This window comes from Thamnophis elegans, chromosome 9, assembly GCF_009769535.1.
Source record: "Thamnophis elegans isolate rThaEle1 chromosome 9, rThaEle1.pri, whole genome shotgun sequence".
NCBI classification, from domain to species: Eukaryota; Metazoa; Chordata; class Lepidosauria; order Squamata; family Colubridae; genus Thamnophis; species Thamnophis elegans.
The window spans coordinates 73286940-73306402 of record NC_045549.1 but is presented as its reverse complement, the minus strand read 5'-3'; the positions used below and the strand labels follow the sequence as shown (position 1 = coordinate 73306402).

The window sequence follows — 19463 nt, the reverse complement described above, 5'->3', positions numbered from 1 at the left end:
CGGTACACCCAGTAACGCTTGCGCAGCTGCATTCTCGACCAGTTGTAGTCTCCGAGCACTTTTCAGGGGCAGCCCCATGTAGGGCGCGTTTGAGCCATGTTCCTCTTGAATAAAACCCATCCAAAAATGCTTTCTTTGTTGATTTTTTCCCCCCCCCAGCCGGGACTTAAAGAGGTAGTCGAATCTTGCAGAGGGAAAAATCTCTTTTTCTCCACCAACATCGATGATGCTATCAGAGAAGCTGATCTTGTATTTATTTCTGTAAGTAATTCCTTTTACTTCTTAAAAATTTAAACCCGAGGGAAATGGGAGGAAACCCGAAGGAGGAACTCAGTTAGTCATATTGCTGGCAATATTGCTGGCATCACAAATGCCAGCAATATTTTCGCTCGGCTTCCAAATTCATTGGTGTTCTGACCCAGCTCCCCTAACACCACCAACCAGGGGGGTGAAATGCTACCAATTCGGGCCGGTAGCAAAAATGTGCTTTAAAAAAAGTTCCGAGGATCAGCTGTGCAACGCCCAGGAATTTAAAGGAAATAACCTCTTTTATTAGGAGTGCCAGCAGTTCTGGGGAAAAGCTTATCTTGCAGGCTAACAAGTTCCTCGGAAGATGAATAATTGTCTGCCACACCTATTCATCTCACCCACCAAGAGTTCTGACCTGGCTCCCACCCACGACAAACCCTCGGTAGTTAAATAAATGTTTCCTTTATTAGGAGTGCCATTAGCCCTGGCAAAATGTCTCTCTCTCTCTCTCTCTCTCTCTCTCCCTCCCTCCCTCCCTCCCTCCCTCCCTCACACACGCACACACACACACACACACACACAGCAGGCTATCAGTGGCTGACCGGCAGGGAGATGAATAGCTTTCTGCCACATCTATTCATCTCCGCCTCCTAGTGGGGCTTCGCTAGCAGTGGTGTCTCTTCCGTCCCAAGGACCAGCCCACAGACTTCCACTGCTCTCCTCTCCTATCTGCACATCAGACACTGGACCCAGCTGTTCCTCCTCTTCCTCATCAGCCACCTCCAGATCTGGGGGCTGTTGACTCTCCATCTGAGGGCTGACAGACAGCTCATGCTCATTCTCTCTCTCTCTCTCTCTCTCTCTCTCTCTCTCAACATCTGACTATCTATATCCATCCATCCCTCCTCTCTGTCTCTCATCTAATCTCCTTTCTCTCTCTCCAATGCCTATCTATATCATCCATCCTCTCTCTCTCTCTTATCATCTCAATTTTCTCTCTTTCCAATATCTGACTATCTATATCCATCCATCCCTCCTCTCTCTCTCTCATCTAATCTCCATTTTCTCTCTCTCCAATGCCTATCTATATCATCCATCTTCTCTCTCTCTCTCTCTCTCGTTTACTATTCAATTATTCTCATAATTCTTAATTCTAATAATAATGTAATAATTATAATATAATAGCATAGTGCATATAATCAAACTTGACATCTATACATTTTTCTCAGTATAATCCATAGTTTTTTTAAACGTTTATTTCTAGTTTTGGCTCCTATTCTCTAGCCACTTGTACAGTCTACTCCAACTTTTATAATTTAATATTATAAATACTATTATTATTAGCAAAGCAAATTTTAATTTGCTTACATATCAATAAATTAACCCAGAGGAGCAAACAAACCTTGGCGGTGGAGACTGGATTCTGACAACTGATGATGCTTAAGCATGAAGGATTTCAGATGCGCATCAAATGTTTCTCCAGCTCTTCTCAAAAATAAGATCGCGGTTTTCTTAATGATCTAAATTTGAACCAGGACATTACAGGGCGGGGCATAACCTTTTCCTAGGGGGTCACAGCAAGATCGACAGCAGTTTACAACTTCCGCGACACCTCATTTTAAAGCCCATAAAAAACTGAATTGAATGAGCTATTAAATGTTAAATTTGCTTTAAGAATGGCTGGAAAATTCGATTCGGAAGAACAAAGATCATTGACAGAATAAAATGCATTGCCTTTCGAGAGGCTCGCGATGCTGGAGCCAGATCTCAATTCGCCAGATCTCAATCCGGCAGAGAACATTGGGGCCATAATTAAGGATGAAGTGGAAGCTCTGATGATTCAGGAGCAAGGTCAAAATCGATATTCGGTTGAAACTTTGAGAATGAATTTGGAAACTGTGTTGAAAAATCTGGAAAATCGAACGGAACTGTTTGAAGATTTGTTGTGTTCTTATCCACCTCGTTTGAATGCTGTTCGAAGGGCTAATGGTGGTCATACTGACTATTAAATCGTGTCAATAAACTCAGTTTTTGATGGGCTTTCGAATGATGTATGAATTATTTGTGTTGTTATTACAAGTGTTGCTGTGACCCCCTAGGAAAAGGTTATGCCCCGCCCTGTACATGATGGGACACAGCCCAGGAAGCAACAGGTTTTCCCGATAATCTCTCCTCTTTCAAACCCTCTTTTAACCTAGGTTAATACGCCAACGAAGACCTATGGTATGGGGAAAGGCCGGGCTGCCGACCTGAAGTATATCGAGGCTTGCGCAAGAAGGATCGTGCAAAACTCCAACGGTTATAAGATTGTGACCGAGAAAAGCACTGTTCCCGTGCGGGCCGCCGAGAGCATCCGCCGGATATTTGACGCCAACACAAAACCGAATTTAAATCTGCAGGTAAAATAATCAAGAATTGTAAAAGGAAGCGATGCGATGCGCATCTCGTCTGCGCGATGGGAAAACAGTCTTTGTTCTTGGCTGCAGGTCTTATCCAACCCGGAGTTCTTAGCGGAGGGCACGGCCGTCAACGACCTCAAGAATCCAGACCGCGTATTGATAGGGGGGGACGAGACCCCCGAGGGACAGAAAGCTGTCCGTGCGTTGAGTGCTGTCTATGAGCAGTGGGTGCCCCGAGAGAAGATTCTGACCACGAATACATGGTCTTCGGAGCTCTCGAAACTGGTTGGTATCGTAGGAAAAGGTAGAATGGCACACAGGGAGTCCTCGGTTTGCAATCTTTCATTTAGGCTCCATTCCAAGTTATTACAGAATAGCGGAGTGTTCTGACCCCCCCCTTCTCCATCCAGGAACGAAAGCTAAAAAGGTTTCTTTTAATCAGGCAAGACTCTCGTTGGCTGCAAGCCAAAATAAACAAATAGATAAGTTATCTGGCAGCAATTACTATGAACCTAGGCAATGCAAATAAGCTTCTCACAGCAAACCACTTATCCAAGTTGGTTTCTCTGAAACATGAACGTGAACAAGAACGTTGACTCCTGCAACCAGGGCGTGGCACAAACAGTCCCTTTTATAATCAGGAGAGGATCTTAATCAGCATCAGCTGCTCGTAATCACCTCCTGTAGTTACTCCGTTGTTCTTTCCTTTGAGTAGCCCTTCACCTGCATGCATCCTGAAACAACTCCCAAATGTTTTCCTGAACATTCCCGTTGATCCAATGCTCTGCCGCCACCTGGTGGCCAACCAGTCTCTCCTCGCCCTGCTCGGAGTCGACACCCTGTCCAGGGTCTTCCACCTCTTCCAAGGCCGACTAATAAGAACCCCTCGCGTCGGAGTCTGGTGGCAGCTCCAACGGCTCCTGCCGGGCCACAACACAGAATTTGAAGGGACCTTGAAGGTCTTCTAGCCCAGCCCCAACATGCTCAAGCAGGAGACCCTTCCGGTATTAGGGGAAGAACAGTGAAGGTCCGAATGCAAATCGGGCCATGGGATGGCTGCCACAGTCGTAAGTGTGATAAATGGTCATAGGTGCCACTGTAAATTTCACATTGTTACTAAATGAACTGTTGTAAGTCCAAGACTACCTGTACAGAAATGGGTTATCATATTAAAAGGGACACTCTTTCACGTAACGATGGAGATTTTTGGGGTCATAAGTTGAGGACCATCTGTAAACAGTGGAAGAATATCTGTAGCAAAATGTTCAATGCAAAATAGAGGATTCATCGTTTCACCGATCAGCGGTTACCCAGAATTGTTCAAAATGAAACGTATCTAGTCTTTACCTTTTTGGTTTAGTTGGGCCACCATAGACTGAATTGTGTGTATTTATTAAGCCATTAAAGGGACGCAGGGGCTCAGTGGTTAAGATGCTGAGCCTGTCGATCAGAAAGGTCGGCCGTTTGGTGGTTCAAATCCCTAGCGCTGCGTAACAGAGTGAGCTCCCGTTACTTCTCCCAGCTTCGAAAGCGTGTAGAAATACAAGCAAAAAAATAGGAACCACCTTTGGTGGGAAGGGAACAGCATTCCGTGCACCTTTGGGGTTTAGTCATGCCGGCCACATGACCACGGAGACGTCTTCGGACAGTGCTGGCTCTTCGGCTTTGACACAGAGATGAGCACCGCCCCCTAGAGTGGGGAACGACTAAGACATAGGTGCATGGAGAACCCTTACCTTTTATTAAGCCATTTGATGCTGGAATCCAGAGCTGTTTGCACGCGAAATCTCTGAATCGCTTTGAAGGCAGGCAGAGTCCCAACATCAATAATAGTTGGACATTCTCACACCTGGTCAGAAGGCAGCAGAGTGATGTTACCTGCTTGTCAGATTGCACGGAGATTGGGCCACGTGGCTGATTGTTTTGAGAGAGTAGAAAATATTTTACTTTTAATAAGGTGAAAACCACGGGAGTTTTCAGACTCGGTTTTTGCCAGATAGGTGCCAATATGATATTTCCAATAAAAGTATTCTTTCAGGAGCTCAATGGCCTTGGAGTCTTGCCTGCCATAGATTTATTACTTGGAGCCCTGACAAATAGTAAACAAGGCTAGTGATCTAACGTCAGTTTCTGTCCTGACCGAGACTTCCCAAGAGCATGAAGCAAACTCCTGGTCCCGACAAAAACCCCTTTTTATTCATTGACTGTGAATTCTGCTCATTCACATCCAGTCTTTCAAGGGAGGATTTACAGTCACAGACCTTATCTGGCTTGGAGAGCTGCCAGGCCGATATCTGCAAAAGTTGGCAAGGAGTCTTGGAGAGTCACGAACCAATTAAGCGAACTAATTGTCTCCTGCAAACTCCACTCCCCTTTTGCTCCTCTTTTATTTCCTCTATGAGGGGCCATTCATTGTCCACCGGTGGCCTTACTCCCAAGTCGATCCTTGTTCTTTAGCTGTTCCCTTTGTCTGGCAGCTCTGCGCATGCGAACAGGCTCCAGCTGTTCTTCTGCCTCACTGATGTCTGACTCTGAAGGCAGCTGATAACTGGCATACGGCCCTGGCCCTCTTTCTGCCTCTGACCCAGAACCCTCCTCAGAGCCTTCCCCAGACTCCAGGACTGGCCCAGGTTCCTCCCCAACCCTCCTCACTGTCCGAGTCTGCTGCCAGCTCTGCTGGTGGGCCACAACACTTTCATCGTTTTCTTGCGCTTCGTTGCCTGGTTCCTGCGTCTCAACCAAAATAACTTTGTGCTTCGCTTTCTCTTGGCTTCAACCCCAGGCAGCCAATGCGTTCCTCGCACAGCGGATATCCAGCATCAACTCGATCAGTGCCCTGTGTGAAGCCACGGGCGCCGATGTTGAAGAGGTGGCCAGAGCCATCGGAATGGACCAAAGAATTGGGAATAAGTTCTTGAAGGCCAGCATTGGTAAGTTCTCAAGCCCGGCGGCGTTCTACTTGCGAGAGATCCGAGGATGAAGAAGTTTAGTTAAAACTGTTTCTAGGCCTCCCTGAAAGGCAAAAAAAATAAATAAAATCTATATCAACCTGGCTTCTGCAATACAGATATTCCTGACCACCACAATTGAGCTAAGCAAGACGGTGGTTAAATGAGTTTTGCCCCTCTTTACGACTTGTTTGTTAAGTGAATCACTGCCGTTGTTAGTCAAACGGTTGTGAAGCAAATCTGGCTTCCCCCATCGACTTCGCTTGTTGGTAGGTCGTAACAAGGGGAATCATGTGATCCCAGGACACTGCGGCCGTCGTAACTACGAGTCAGTTGTGCCAAGTGTCCAAATTTGGGGATTTGGACACTTGCAAGGGTCGTTAAGTGTGAAAAAAACCAATCCCGTCACTTTTTACAGTGCCGTTCTAACTTCAAACCGTCACTAACCAGACTTCGCTTTAATTATGATGATTTATAAATCTTATCGAAGGAATACCAGTAGTAAATAAATATTACGCTAAGGAGATACTATATATATATTAGTTCAGTTCATTCGGGTTCCTGACTCCTTGCCAAGTAATTGCTGATACAGCATGGCGTTTAGAAGATATCGGCCTGGCAGCTCTCCAAGCCCGATAAAGGTCTGTAGCTGTGAAATCTCTTGAAAGACTGTTGGCCGGGACTTTGCTGGAGAGGAATTCCCTTTATAAACTAAATAAAAGGGGTTTTATCGGGACGAGGAGTTGGCTTCGTGCTTTTGGGAAGCCTAGGTCAGAACACACAACTGTGGAGCAAACAGAAAAGTCACCCCACCATGTTTCCGAAATCTGTCGACCTCAGGTAGACTAAGGCAAAAGGCCGTCATAGGAAGAAGAAGGTACTTGAAAATCAAAAAGAAAAACATTGTCCTTCAATCGGGGACTCGATTCCTGTTTTTTTTTCCTCCCCAGGATTTGGTGGGAGCTGCTTCCAAAAAGATGTCCTGAATTTGGTTTACCTTTGCGAGGCCCTGAACTTATCAGAAGTGGCTCGCTATTGGCAACAGGTAAGGGCGGAGGTGGGCTTTGGGAGGGACACCTCAATCCTAAGGGTATGCGGTTCCTCTAGTTTGATTCCCACCTGGACCTCTTGCTGGGTGGAGAAACACAGTGAACGGTTCTAGACCAGCGGTCACCAATCGTGACCCGTCAAAACCGCGGCCCACTAAAGCGCGCCCGATCAAAGCGCGTACGTGACATCATCAGCAGCGCGACAAATAAAATTAAAAATAAATTAAATTAAAATTAAAATGACATTAAAGCAAACCGATTCACATAAAGGTAAGGGTTAGGGTTAGGGTTAGGTTAAGGGTTAGGGTTAGGGTTAGGGTTAGGGTTAGGGTTAGGGTTACGTTAAGCGTTAGGGTTAGGTTTAGGGTTAGGTTAAGGGTTAGCATTAGGTTTAGCGTTAGGTTAAGGGTTAGGTTTAGGGTTAGGTTAAGGGTTAGGTTTAGGGTTAGGGTTAGGTTTAGGGTTAGGTTTAGGGTTAGGTTTAGGGTTAGGTTTGGGGGGGTTAGGGTAAGTTTTTTGCGTTAATTTTAAATTTACCGCTCACAGCGTGCCGTTTTTGTCGCGCTGTGATGACATCACGTACGTGCTTTCGTCGAGCGCGCTTTAGTCTACCGCGGATTTGTGGTGGAACCATCACCAATTGGTGGTCCGTGAGAAAGTTTTGGTGGTCTGCAGAAAAATTATTTGCATTTTTTTTGCACTAAATCGGGCGTCCTCAAACTACAGCCCCTGGGAGATGGATAAGTGCAATGAATGTTTGTGTTGCTGCAGAGAGTCTCCCCCTTCGGGGTCTTTTTATGTGGGTCGGACGGGGAAGAAATTCCGACTTGGGGTCTGCTTCAGCCTCCTGGTGGGGGGCTTTGGGCGAAGGCTGGAGGGAAGGATGCTGGTGGCGAAGAGCCGGAGGGCCTCGTTCCAGTGGGACTGTTATCATGGCCTGGAACTGGCTGACCAGCTCAGCCCCTTTAATATAGGAGGTGGTGGGTTCTAGAGCCAAGGTGGCGCAGTGGTTAGGGTGCAGTACTGCAGGCCACTTCAGCTGACTGTTATCTGCAATTCAGCGGTTCTAATCTCACCGGCTCAAGGTTGACTCAGCCTTCCATCCTTCCGAGGTGGGTGAAATGAGGACCCAGACTGTGGGGGCGATATGCTGACTCTCTAAACCGCTTAGAGAGGGCTGAAAGCCCTATGAAGCGGTATATAAGTCTAACTGCTACTACTACTACTACTATTGGAAGACTGTTTTCCTGTCTCCCCTGGTCCTTCTCTTCCCTAGACCAGCCAGGCCCAGTTCCTGCAACCGTTCATCGTATGTTTTAGCCTCCAGTCCCCCCCATCATCCTGGTTGCTCTTCTCTGCACTCTTTCTAGAGCCTCCACATCTTTTTTATAGTGTGGTGAATAAAACTGGTTGCCTGACTTTGGGAAGCAATACAACAACACAAAATGATTCTAAATAAAAGCAATTTTAAATCGTAACATTGAAGTTGCCTTGCTCTTCTCCTTGTTCAAGTTTCCATCCACGATTCCTTGTCTGGCCCTTCAGGTGCTTTGTATGTTTATATTATCTGAGCAGCGTAAATTTCCCCCCAGCCTTTGGGTGTTTATAAACTCGGACATTGGGGGGGGGGGGGGGGAGAATGGAAATTTATTTGATGTTGACAAAGGAGGAGCCTTTACTCTCCCCGCCCCCTTTCGTTTTTTTTTCAACCCATAATGGCAGGTGATTGACATGAACGATTATCAACGAAGAAGATTTGCTTCCCGCATCATCGATAGCCTCTTCAACACAGTCACTGATAAGAAGATCGCTATTTTGGGATTTGCATTTAAAAAGGACACAGGAGATACCAGGTAAAATGAGGGAAACTGAGGCCTGGCCAACAGATTCTCCTTCCCCCTCCATCTGACTCTCACTGAGAGCTGGGTGTGCGAAACAGCGACAGATCAGGGTTGGCGTAAGTCGCAAGTGAGATGGAATCACAGTTAGTCTCCGATTTCATGGCCACCATACAGCCCCAGATTTACATCACTAAGTGAAGCATTTGCTAAGTGAGTTTTGCTCCGTATTACGGCCTTTCTTGCCACTGTCGTTAAGGGAGTCCCTGCCCTTGTTAACTTGGTCACCCGGTTGTTAAGTGAATCTGGCTTCCCCATGGACTTTGCTTGTCAGACGGTCGCAAAAGGGATTCGCGTGATTCCCGCCCCCCCCCCTCTCCCCGGCACGCTGCAATCGTCATAATGTGAATAAGTTCCCAAACGTCTTAATTTTGATTGCGGGGAAGCTGAACTAGTCATTAAGGGTGAAAAATGTTCGTAAGGCCCTTTTCTTTCGGTGACGTTGTAACTTTGAACGGTCACTAAATGAACTGCCCATATTCAAAGGCTTATGTTTGATGTCATCTCTTTCTTTCCTCTTCGTTTAGGAGAGCATGACTAATTGGTAGATAAATTCAGTATACGCCCTTAATGATAGGCACGCCCAACCAGGAAGAGTTTATCATGATGAATTCTTTATGGCCCTGGGGTTAACCGAGCATTCAGCTCTATGATTAAACAGTAATCCCTTGTTTTATACTTCAAAGCAGCGGTCATGGTGGTCCGTGGACCCCTGGTGGCCCGCGAGAAAATTTTGGTGGTCCGCAGAAAAATTATTTGCATTTTTTATATGGCACTAAATCCGGGGTCCTCAAACTACGGCCCCTGGGACGGATACATGCAATGAATTGTTTTGCTACAGAGAGTCTCCCCCTTTGGGGTCTTTTTGTGTGGGTTGGAGGGGGGCAGAAATTCCGACTTGGGGTCTGCTTCAGCCTCCTGGTGGGGGGGGCTTTGGGCGAAGGCTGGAGGGAAGCGCCACTGGTGGTGAAGAGCCGGAGGGCCTCGTTCCAGTGGGACTGTTATCATGGCCTGGAACTGGCCGACCATTTCACCCCGCTGAGCCTCCAGGTGCCGGCACCTGGCCTTGCACTCCCCCAGGTCTTCCCTCTGCTTGGAAAGCCTATGCTCCTAGTCCTCAGTGAGGCGCTTCTGCTGAGCCTCCTTCTCGGTTAGATCCAATTTGAACTGAGCTGTTTTGCCAGCTCTTTCTCCTGGTGGCTGCTTAGCTCCAGCAGCTGCTTCCTGTTGGGGCCCTAAGGAGGCCAGACGAGGAGGGGCTGGGAGGGAGGGGCGAGTGGAGGTCGGCAAGGCACCCCTCGAAGTGAGTGATACTGAGTTGGCCACGCCCACCCAGTCACATGACCACCTAGCCATGCCCACCCAGCCGGTTATTAGGCAGATCATATTAGTGGTCCGCGGGGTTTAAAATTATGAATTTAATGGTCCCTGAAGTCCGAAAGGTTGGACGGATGGAGGATAAATAAAATGGATAGAGTTTAAATTGGAAACTCAACACTTACTTTTTCTTTCTTTCTTTCTTTCTTTCTTTCTTTCTTTCTTTCTTTCTTTTCTTTCTTTCTATCATTTCTCCTTCCTTCTTTCCTTCTTCCACCCTTCCCCTTTAAAAAATCTATTTCTCTTGCTGATGTGGGCGTCCCTCCCTCCTCTCTCCCCCTCTCTCTTTCTTTTTCTTTCTCCTCCTTCCTTCTTTAACGTGTCTTATTTCCTCAATTTCTCCCTCCCTTTTCCTTCCTCCCCTCCCCTTCCCTTTCCTTCCTTCCCTTCCTATTTTTCCTTCCCTTCCGTTTCTCACAAGGAATGTATTTCAGGTAAAGACGCTCTCAGTGCTTTGCCCAGAAGTAAATCTCATCACATTCAGTGGCGCTAATTCTAATACCCACCTGTTTGATAAATTGGTAATCTTCGCCTGCCTTTTCAACACAGGTGTGCTGGGTTAAACTCTAGAGGATGGTTAATAGAGGTAAGGATTTCAGGACGTTGTACGTTCTATTTTTAGAGAATCATCCAGTATCTACATCAGCAAATATTTAATGGACGAAGGTGCCAGACTCCATATCTACGATCCCAAAGTACTGAAAGAACAAATCATTCTGGATCTTTCTCACCCAGGGGTGTCTGAGGATGACCAAGGTGAGAGGCATGAGCTTTCTAAAGATGTCTCAGAAAGGAGACAAAAAAACCCGAAACAAAATCAGGATATTGAGCCACGTTGGCGCAGTGGTTAGAGTGCCAGGCTACTTCTGCTGACTGCCGGCTGCCTGCAATTTGGCAGTTCGAATGTCACCAGGCTTCAGGTTGACTCAACCTTCCCTCTTCCCGAGGTGGGTAAAATGAGGACCCAAATTATTGGGGGCAAGAGGCCGACTCTGTAAACATCTTAGGGAGGACTTTAAAGCAGTATATAAGTCCAAGTGCTATTGCAGTATTGAAAAGCTTTTTGTATAATGCACGTCAACATTTGGAAAGGGAAAAGAACTGTAGTGATTACTGAGACCAAAGAATAAACTGTAAATGCTGTAATTTAATTTAAAAAACAAATACAGGCAGCCCTCGACCTATGACCACAATTGAGGGTCTCCTGACTGAGCAGGGGGCTGGACTAGAAGACCTCCATGGTCCCTTCCAGCTCGATTCTGATTCAGCCGTTTCTTTCTTATTTTATACATTTTGGTATGGATCACTTACCCAAACACAACTGTTGTGGCATGCTGGCAGCCAGCAGAGATGGCAGCAGAGTCGGAGAGTGAGGAGGTTGGGGAGGAACCTAGGCCAGTCCTGGGGATTGAGGAAAGCTCAGACGAGGGCTCTGCGTCGGAGGCAGAGAGGGAATTAGACAGCAGTGAGGCAGAGGAACAGCTGGAGCCTGTTCCCAGTGTGCACATGCCCAGAGCAGCTAGAAGAAAAGAACAACTCAGAAATCAGGGTCGACTTGGGAGTAAAGCCACACTTTGGAGATGATTGGAAACAAAAGAGGAGTAAATGGGGAGTGGGCTTTTGCAGGAAATAATTTGTTCTTTCAATTGTTTCAAGAGTGGAAAGTTCTGTTTGCGACTATAAGAGGCTCTGTGCCAAGTTTTGTCTTCGCCTGTGTTGGGAAACTAGTTATTTGGTAGCTCGCCAAACGAGATAAGGTTCGTGTTGATAAACATTCCTTGGAAAGACTGTTTGCTAAGCCTTGCTGACTGTGAATGAAAGGAATTCGCAGTCATGTAAATAAAAGGGGTTTTGCTGGGTCTGACTCCCAACTTCCCTCTTGTTCTTCCCATTTTAGTCTCGCGACTGGTCACCATTAGTAAGGACCCGTACGAAGCCTGCGAGGAGGCCCACGCTCTCGTCATTTGCACAGAGTGGGACATGTTTAAGGTAAACACGGTGGAAACGCTCCACGTAAGGGAACCCGGTGCGAATCGTTTGACACTTATCTTGGGCGTCCTTTGCAGGAGCTGGATTACGAGCGCATTCACAAGAAAATGCTGAAGCCCGCTTTCATCTTTGATGGCAGGAGAGTCCTGGATGATCTCCATCATCGGCTGCAAGCGATCGGGTTCCAGGTATGATCTCCTTCCGCTATTCTGCTCGCTAACCATGTGCTCTGACCTGGCTCCCCCAAACACCCCAAGCCCCCTGAATTGAACTCAAAGGTTCCTTCATTAGGAGCGCCAGCAGTCCCGGGAAAAAGTTTCTCTCTCACCGCAGGCTAACAAGTCCGTCCGGCAGGAAGATGAATAGTTGTATGCCACATCTATTCATCTCCGCCCCCTGCCTTTCATCCCCACAGTTAAGGTGGGGCTTCGCTAGCAGTGGTGGCTCTTCCATCCCAAGGACCGGCCTATAGATTTCCACTGCTCTCCTCTCCTCTGCCACATCTATTCATCTCCACCCCCTGCCTTTGATCCCCAGAGCTAGAGTGGGGCTTCGCTAGCAGTGGTGGCTCTTCCGTCCCAAGGACCGGCCCATAGATTTCCACTGCTCTCCTCTCCTCTGCCACATTTATTCATCTCCGCCCCCTGCCTTTTATCCCCAGAGCAAGGGTGGAGCTTCGCTAGCAGTGGTGGCTCTTCCATCCCAAGGACCGGCCCATAGATTTCCACTGCTCTCCTCTCCTCTGTCTTCTCTGCATCCGTGTGTCAGACCCTGGACCCAGCTGTTCCTCCTCTTCCTCATCATTCCCCTCCAGACTTGGGGATTGTTGGGGGCAATATGCTGACTTTGTAAACCACTTAGAGAGGGCTGTAAAGCACTACGAAGCGGTATATAAGTCTAAGTGTTATTGCTATCTAGCTTCAAGTGACCTGTGGTTTCTTGGAGTCAGACAGTGTTTAAAAACCCTACAGTAAGCTCACAAAGTTGGGTTCTCACAACCGATTGAAAATAAAATGCATGGAGATGAATAATAGATGAATAAATGTACAATACCAACAGGTGGTTCTTCGAAGTAAACACAAGGCAGGAGAGTTACAGGCAAACACAAGCAGTTTCATATCAGCAGACAAGCCCAGACAGAATGCTTAAGTTTACTTCACAGAGCAGGAGACTGCTTAAGTTTCTGTTTCAGTTCTTTGCACAGACTCAGATCTGTTTAAGCTCCCATTGGCTGTCTTAGTTAGCCTATTCATTGGCTGACCTTGTTCCCATGTCTCTCCCAGTCATGAATATTTTAACAAGCCCCTCAAATACTGATTTCATCCTCTGTCAGCTGATTTTGTGCATTTTTTTTCCCTTTTTCTTCAGATTGAGACAATCGGGAAGAAAATCTCAGCCAAAAGAATTCCCTTTGCGTCATCCGGTGACATTCCAAAATTCAGTCTGCAGGACCCACCTCTAAAGAAACCAAGGATGTAGGCTTTTTTTTGGTACAGAAAAGTTGGAAGGAGGAGGAAAATAGAAGAAAACAAGAAGGGACCCTTTGAGCCTCAATAAAGCATTACAAATTATTTGATTTCAATGGGAGATTTAAATATCTCCCGCGGAAACCCCACTTAACACTCCGCTCTGGCTAAATGAAGTTTTAGTATTTTTTTTGCATAGTGAAAAAGATTTCATACGAACTATTGAGGGTACAGCGCCGTCGTTACGTGGGACATTTCAACCAGATCTCTTTTATTATAAGGTCTATTTTTCTAGTATTGTAACTTCTACCAATGACGTGTTAACTATACAACCATCACGTTTTTAAAATATTTTTTTTAACGGGACAACGCATCGGATTTGAACTTCCAAGATTTTAGGGGTATTTTTGCAAGATTTCACAGACTTAAAACTTTAGCTTTGACAGATTGAAAGTAGAAGCAAGAAAGAAATTTCCTATCCTATTGAATAGATAGTAACCTATTAACACCATGTAACATTATTCACGTTGGAAGTTTAAATTAAGACTTATCAGGTATGGAAATCTTCAGCAAAGGGATACTTTTTTCCATGAATGAAATCAAGGCATTAATGAAATGACGGTTGAAGTACTTTGCATAAAACTAATGCTTACTCCAGAGAAGACCCAAAATAAGGAATTATTAATTCTGCTTTCTCTTCAATTGCTGATATGCTGACCATCACTTTCTCACCTTAGAAGCTAAGCAAAGCACGATTCTTATTGTGGTTAAAAGCAGACTCGGGACTTAAAAGTTCTATCCATATATGGAATTGATCTGACTTTAGTACGCTACATTAAGCTGACTTATTGTAACCACGGTTTACCGAATAAATCCAAGTTGGTCGGGTTCGTACCGTAAGCCAAGACCAAGCAAAGTATGCTTTTAAGCACCCTGCTTGAACTGGGACACACAACATCCTTAAAATATCTGGGGAAATGTGTTTTGCCGAATCTTGGGCATTACCAATATCTTTTCACATCCTTATTATAAGACAGAAATCAGATTTTAATTTTTTTGGCAGTTTATCCCAGTAAACTACCACACCCAAAATAACAACCAAAGAATGCTTCCGTTTTTTGGTACCCACGGGAATAAATATAAAACTGGAATACCCATCACTGCAGTGGGATTGTTGCTTAATTCTCAAACACACTTGTACTCAACACAACAGAAGTCCACTTTTTTCCTTGGATCAGCTGCAAACAAATCTTCGAGGTACCGCTTTGTCTAACGGCCTCAAAAATTAGCACGTCGATCCATTTTTGTCTTAAGACCCTCATTCGTACCTTTTTTATAAAGCGGTCAGGGAAAAAATAATATTGTAGCCGAGCTCCAATCCAACAGTTTAATCGCGAATATCATTTCCAATCCAACAGTTTTAATTAAGAATATCATTTACGGTAGAGATGCTTCTAATCCTATTTTAAGGCCAACGAGAAAAGTGATTTAATTGTGCTTTATGCAAACAAGGATGATGACTGAGAATCACTCGTGTCCCAGGAGCGTCATTGAAAAGACGTTTAGCGATGCGATGTGGGCTAATAATGGAACAAACCATGATTATAGATGAGAGAGGGGGGAAAATGCATCTTTTGATTCCTTAATGTATGTGTCTCATTCTACCTCTGTTTTTCTTGATGTATCTGGATGCTAGTTATTGGATAATGAGTGATATCTTTGTTTTGTACAATATCAGAGCGTGTCAGGGTCCAGGAACAAAATAAAATATTTTGTATTCTTTTTTTTTTTTATAAAGCAACGAAAGCTTTCCGAGTTGTTTTTATTGGATTTATCCGTGATGCTGCCATCTAGAACACAAGAGTGGGATTCTTCTTCTCGGTCTTAAGACGCATCAGATGTCCTTCTTCTTTCTCTTGTGGATTAAGTTTTTCAAGAAAAATTCACCTGTGCAGTATCCGAAACAAAAGAAGTTTTAACCAAGCGGTAAAAATCTTCCGCTGTCCATTTTTTTTGTCATTATTGCAGGAAAATACAAGGGAGCCATCAATTGCGGCAAAGAATCTAAATATGAAATGGACCTTTTTGTGGGGGAAAAAAAAATCAAAATTTCAAGAGCACCTAAGGGCTAATAGCTTCTGTGCTATTTGGTGCTCCTATAAGTTTCAGCATAGTCAAAAAAGCAAGAGAGATTTCGAAAAGTTATCATCCTTTGGTTTTTAAAGCTAAATACTATCCAAAATCTTCCCAGTGGCTCAGAAATTAGTTATCGTACCTAACAGGACGCTTCAAACATGTTAACAGCTCTGAAATAACATTTTTTAAGCTTCTCAAATAGTGCTGTTGTTCAAGGAGAGTGTATTCTGATTTTAAAGAGCATTTGTAATGAGACCTTCCAGGTTACAACAAATAATGCAAATTACATAGCAATTTACATCTAAATTAATCCTGGCTGTGATCTGCTGCACACTGGACTTCTAAAGTCTCCATGAGGATCTAATTAACATGGATTCATAACTGAAGTGTCGGGCCCGTTCAACCAGTTGGTGGAAATTTATATATATATATAAAAATGGCTGTGTGTCTGTGTGTATGTACCAGCATAACTCTGGAATGCATTTGAACAATTTCAACCAAACTTGGTACGCAGATAACTTACTCTCTGGAAACAAATAATGTGGGGGTAAGACACCCCTAACACCCCTCGGAGTGTGTGTTCTGTTAAGATACATCCTGTTGTGCCTTAAAATGGCTTCTACTGTACTGTAAAATGGCTTCTACTGTGCAGCGCAGTTGCCATAGTAATGGCTTCACGGTACTCCACAAGGGTAAGGAGGAAAATCCAGCATTAAAAATTACGTTTGGTCCAGACATTTCCCCCCTATAAATAAATACCCCGTCAATGCTGGGTTAAAGGCTAGTAAAATATAAACCCTGTACATTTGGGCTACGTTGCTGTAGTAGTAGACGATCTGTGTTCTAGTCCTGCCTCAGACACGGAAGCCAGCTAAGCTTCAGCCAGTCAGTCTCTCTTAAACCCTGAGGAGGAGGCTATGGCAAATTGCCCAATTGAAGTGCAAATGCAATTTGCCAGTAATAATTTAATTAGTAACCCTTGAGCAACCTGTTGAGCTCTGGATACTGTGGCTGGGCTGAGTGACTCGCTTGTGGTCCTGCTAATCGGACAAGTCGTTGTACCTGCTTTGTAAGAAGAACGCACAAGAGGCCCACTGGCTGTGTAATGAAATCCGAGGCTGTTTCCAACTTTCTCCCAGTGTTTAAATTTCTCCGGAGCAACATATTCTTCCACCTAGGAAAAAAAAAAATGATATTATAAAGGCAGTTGAGTTCTGAGTCATCTGAAAGTTGGATAGTTTTCTAATTGCTTTCGCAAAAGCCCGTTTATACCGGGAGTCCTCGACTTACAACAGTTCATTTAATGAATGTTTGGAGTTGTGATACTGAAAAAAGGGACTTATGACCGTTTTTCACACTTAACGACCGTTGCCGCATTCCCCCTGGTCATGTGAACTGGCTGACATGACACAGATTCACTTAGCAAAGGGTTACTAGTTTGAACAACTGAAGGGATTCACTTAACAACCGTGTCAAGGTCGTAAAACGGAAAAACTCACTTAGCCACAGAAATCTGGGGTTCAATTGTGGTCGTAAGCCAAGGACTATCTGTACTTAATTTAGAGCTATTTTAAGGGCAGACTCCTTCCTTTTCCTTGTGCAAAAGGGGAAGAACAAAAATGATCCTTTTGGAATCCTCTATTAAATCTCACAACTGGGCAAATGGACAGGTTTAGAAACACTTTTTAATTTTGGCCCCATTTTATTTTTTGTAAGGAACTGCACGGCTTGCTGCTACTGTCATGGTATGCAGAATGTTTAAATGTGAACTATTCTGAAACAGAACCATCTTGTTACATGTCCTCCCTTAAATGTAAAAAAAAAAAAAAGGACTTCAAAGGTTGAAAAAAGGGAGGTTTTGAGCATTTTTCAAACCTTCAAAAAGGTCTTTTTGGGACACTCCGAGTGTATTTTGATCATGGAATACTTTCCAAAGTGCTCCAATCCCGTTTTGGGCTTCGGATGGGATATTACAAACCGAACATCTGGATCTCCATTCAAAATGCTTATTGCCAGCAGTAAAATGCAATTTAATATTAGTCCAGATATTATTCAACAGGGTTTAGAGTATCGGAAGCAATGAACAGCCTTAAGACTTCCAATCTCTCTATAAAAATGGCTCTGTGCGTGTGTGTGTGTGTGTGTTCCATTATAACTCTGGAGCAATTTCAACCAAACTTGGTACACAGATGACTTCCTCTCTGGAAAAAAAATACTGTGGGGTAAGGTACCCCTAAAACCCCTCAGGTGGTGGTGGTGTTCTGTTAAGATACAGCCTGTTGTGCCTTAAAATGGCTTCTACTGTACTGCAGTAAATGGCTTCTACTGTACAGCACAGTGGATTTGCCATGGTAACAGCTTCACAGTACTCCACAAGGGGGCTCCCTCTGGTAAGGGAGGGAAATCCAACGTTAGAAATTACGTTTGATCCAGACATTTCCCCCCTATAAATAAATACCCAGGCAACGCCAGATTATCAGCTAGTTAGTTCTAAAATAAAATACCTTCAGATGCCGTTTTGTTGGCTGCATATACTGTCCCAAGGTCAAACAATCCACATCGGCTTCACGTAATCCTATTTTTTGTTTAAAAAAAAAAAAAAGATACTCTTAGTAAACGACAGAACCAGGATTCGGCATTTTTCTCCTATCTTTTTTAACAATAATTTTATCCAAATTTGCAAGTGTGGGTAGTTATCGATGTACCTTCATAAATGAGCCCAAAATTTATATTGCCGAGACCTTTGCAAACTGAATTTCCCCTCCCCCCCATTTTACAATCATTCTTGCCAGAGTTGTTAAGTGAGTAACATGGTTGTTAAGTGAATCTGGCTTCTCCATTGACTCTGCTTGTCAGAAGGTCTCAAAACATGACCCCAGGATGTTGAAACCGTCATAAATATGAGTCAGTTCCCAGGCACCTGAATTTTCATCATGTGACCACATGGATGCTACAACAGTCGTAAGTGTGAAAAACGGTCATAAGTCACTTTTTCAATGCCATTGTAACTTTGAGTGGCCACTAAATAAACTTGTTTGTCAGGTTTCCGAAAGATGCCCTCATTAATTCATGAACCTGGAGCCAAGTTTCAAAAGAAAACCAGCCATTTGTTAGGAACACCATTTCGGCAATCCCTCATTGCAGTCAGTTCTGATCTCATTTGCATTATGGCTGAACTTTACCCTCTTCCTCCCCTCCTCTTAGTCTGTGTCATAAATCACATCCGCCAACAAGGTGCACAGTAATCTGAGACCCCACTCTAGTCGAAGGTATATGTAGAATGCGCTCCCCACTCCCGCTTCACTCACCGTGGGAACTTAAACATGCCAATGGCTTCTGTGTTGACACTGTTGTAAGTCAAGGACTCCCTATACCAAGGTATAAGAAGGCTTCATACAAACTAAGGAAAATATAAAAAGTAAGGAAAAAGAAAAATGCAAAGAAGTGGTGTAGGGTTTCCTGCCTAGGCAGGGGGTTGGACTAGAAGACCTCCAAGGCCCCTTCCAACTCTCTTATTCTGTTCTTTTCTGTTCAAAAAGATAGAAAAATGAAAACGAAGTGAGATGTTAAAAAAAAACCTAAGCCTTTTGTTCATGTGAATCCTCTGCAGGCAGTCCTCAACTTACAACAGTTCATTTAGCGACTGTTCAAAGTTACCACGGCACTGAAAAAGCAACTTATGACCGTTTTTCACACTTAACGACCATTGCAGCCTCCCTGTGGTCACATGATCAAACCATTCAGATGCTTGGCACCTGGCTCGCACTTCTGACGGTTGCAGCGTCCTGAGGTCGCATTTGGCGGCCTGACAAGCAAAGTCAACAGGGGAAGCTGAATTCACTTAACGACCCGTGTTACCAACTTAACAAACGGCAGTGATTCACTTAACTGCTGTGGCAAGGAAAGTTGTAAAATGAGGCAAAACCACTTAAGAGATGTCTCATTTAGTAAC

The 19463-nt window shown here is 44.5% G+C and overlaps 2 protein-coding genes across 3 annotated transcripts in view; one reads left to right on the top strand and one right to left on the bottom strand.

Moving 5' to 3' along the window:
- Positions 1 to 15176, top strand: part of UGDH (UDP-glucose 6-dehydrogenase) — a 24488-nt gene extending 9312 nt beyond the window's left edge. For both annotated transcript variants that reach the window (XM_032224108.1, XM_032224109.1), the window contains exons 3-12: positions 160 to 261; positions 2448 to 2648; positions 2736 to 2933; positions 5431 to 5578; positions 6547 to 6641; positions 8368 to 8498; positions 10543 to 10676; positions 11818 to 11909; positions 11987 to 12097; positions 13278 to 15176. In XM_032224108.1, coding sequence (XP_032079999.1) covers positions 160 to 261; positions 2448 to 2648; positions 2736 to 2933; positions 5431 to 5578; positions 6547 to 6641; positions 8368 to 8498; positions 10543 to 10676; positions 11818 to 11909; positions 11987 to 12097; positions 13278 to 13388 — 1323 coding nt within the window. In that variant the 3' untranslated portion in view covers positions 13389 to 15176. The remainder of the gene's footprint in view (positions 1 to 159; positions 262 to 2447; positions 2649 to 2735; positions 2934 to 5430; positions 5579 to 6546; positions 6642 to 8367; positions 8499 to 10542; positions 10677 to 11817; positions 11910 to 11986; positions 12098 to 13277) is intronic.
- Positions 15031 to 19463, bottom strand: part of LIAS (lipoic acid synthetase) — an 18470-nt gene continuing 14037 nt past the window's right edge. Inside the window, exons 9-11 of the mRNA XM_032224111.1 lie at positions 18016 to 18086; positions 16574 to 16685; positions 15031 to 15322 (exon numbers count right to left, since the gene is read on the bottom strand). Coding sequence (XP_032080002.1) covers positions 15270 to 15322; positions 16574 to 16685; positions 18016 to 18086 — 236 coding nt within the window. The 3' untranslated portion in view covers positions 15031 to 15269. The remainder of the gene's footprint in view (positions 15323 to 16573; positions 16686 to 18015; positions 18087 to 19463) is intronic.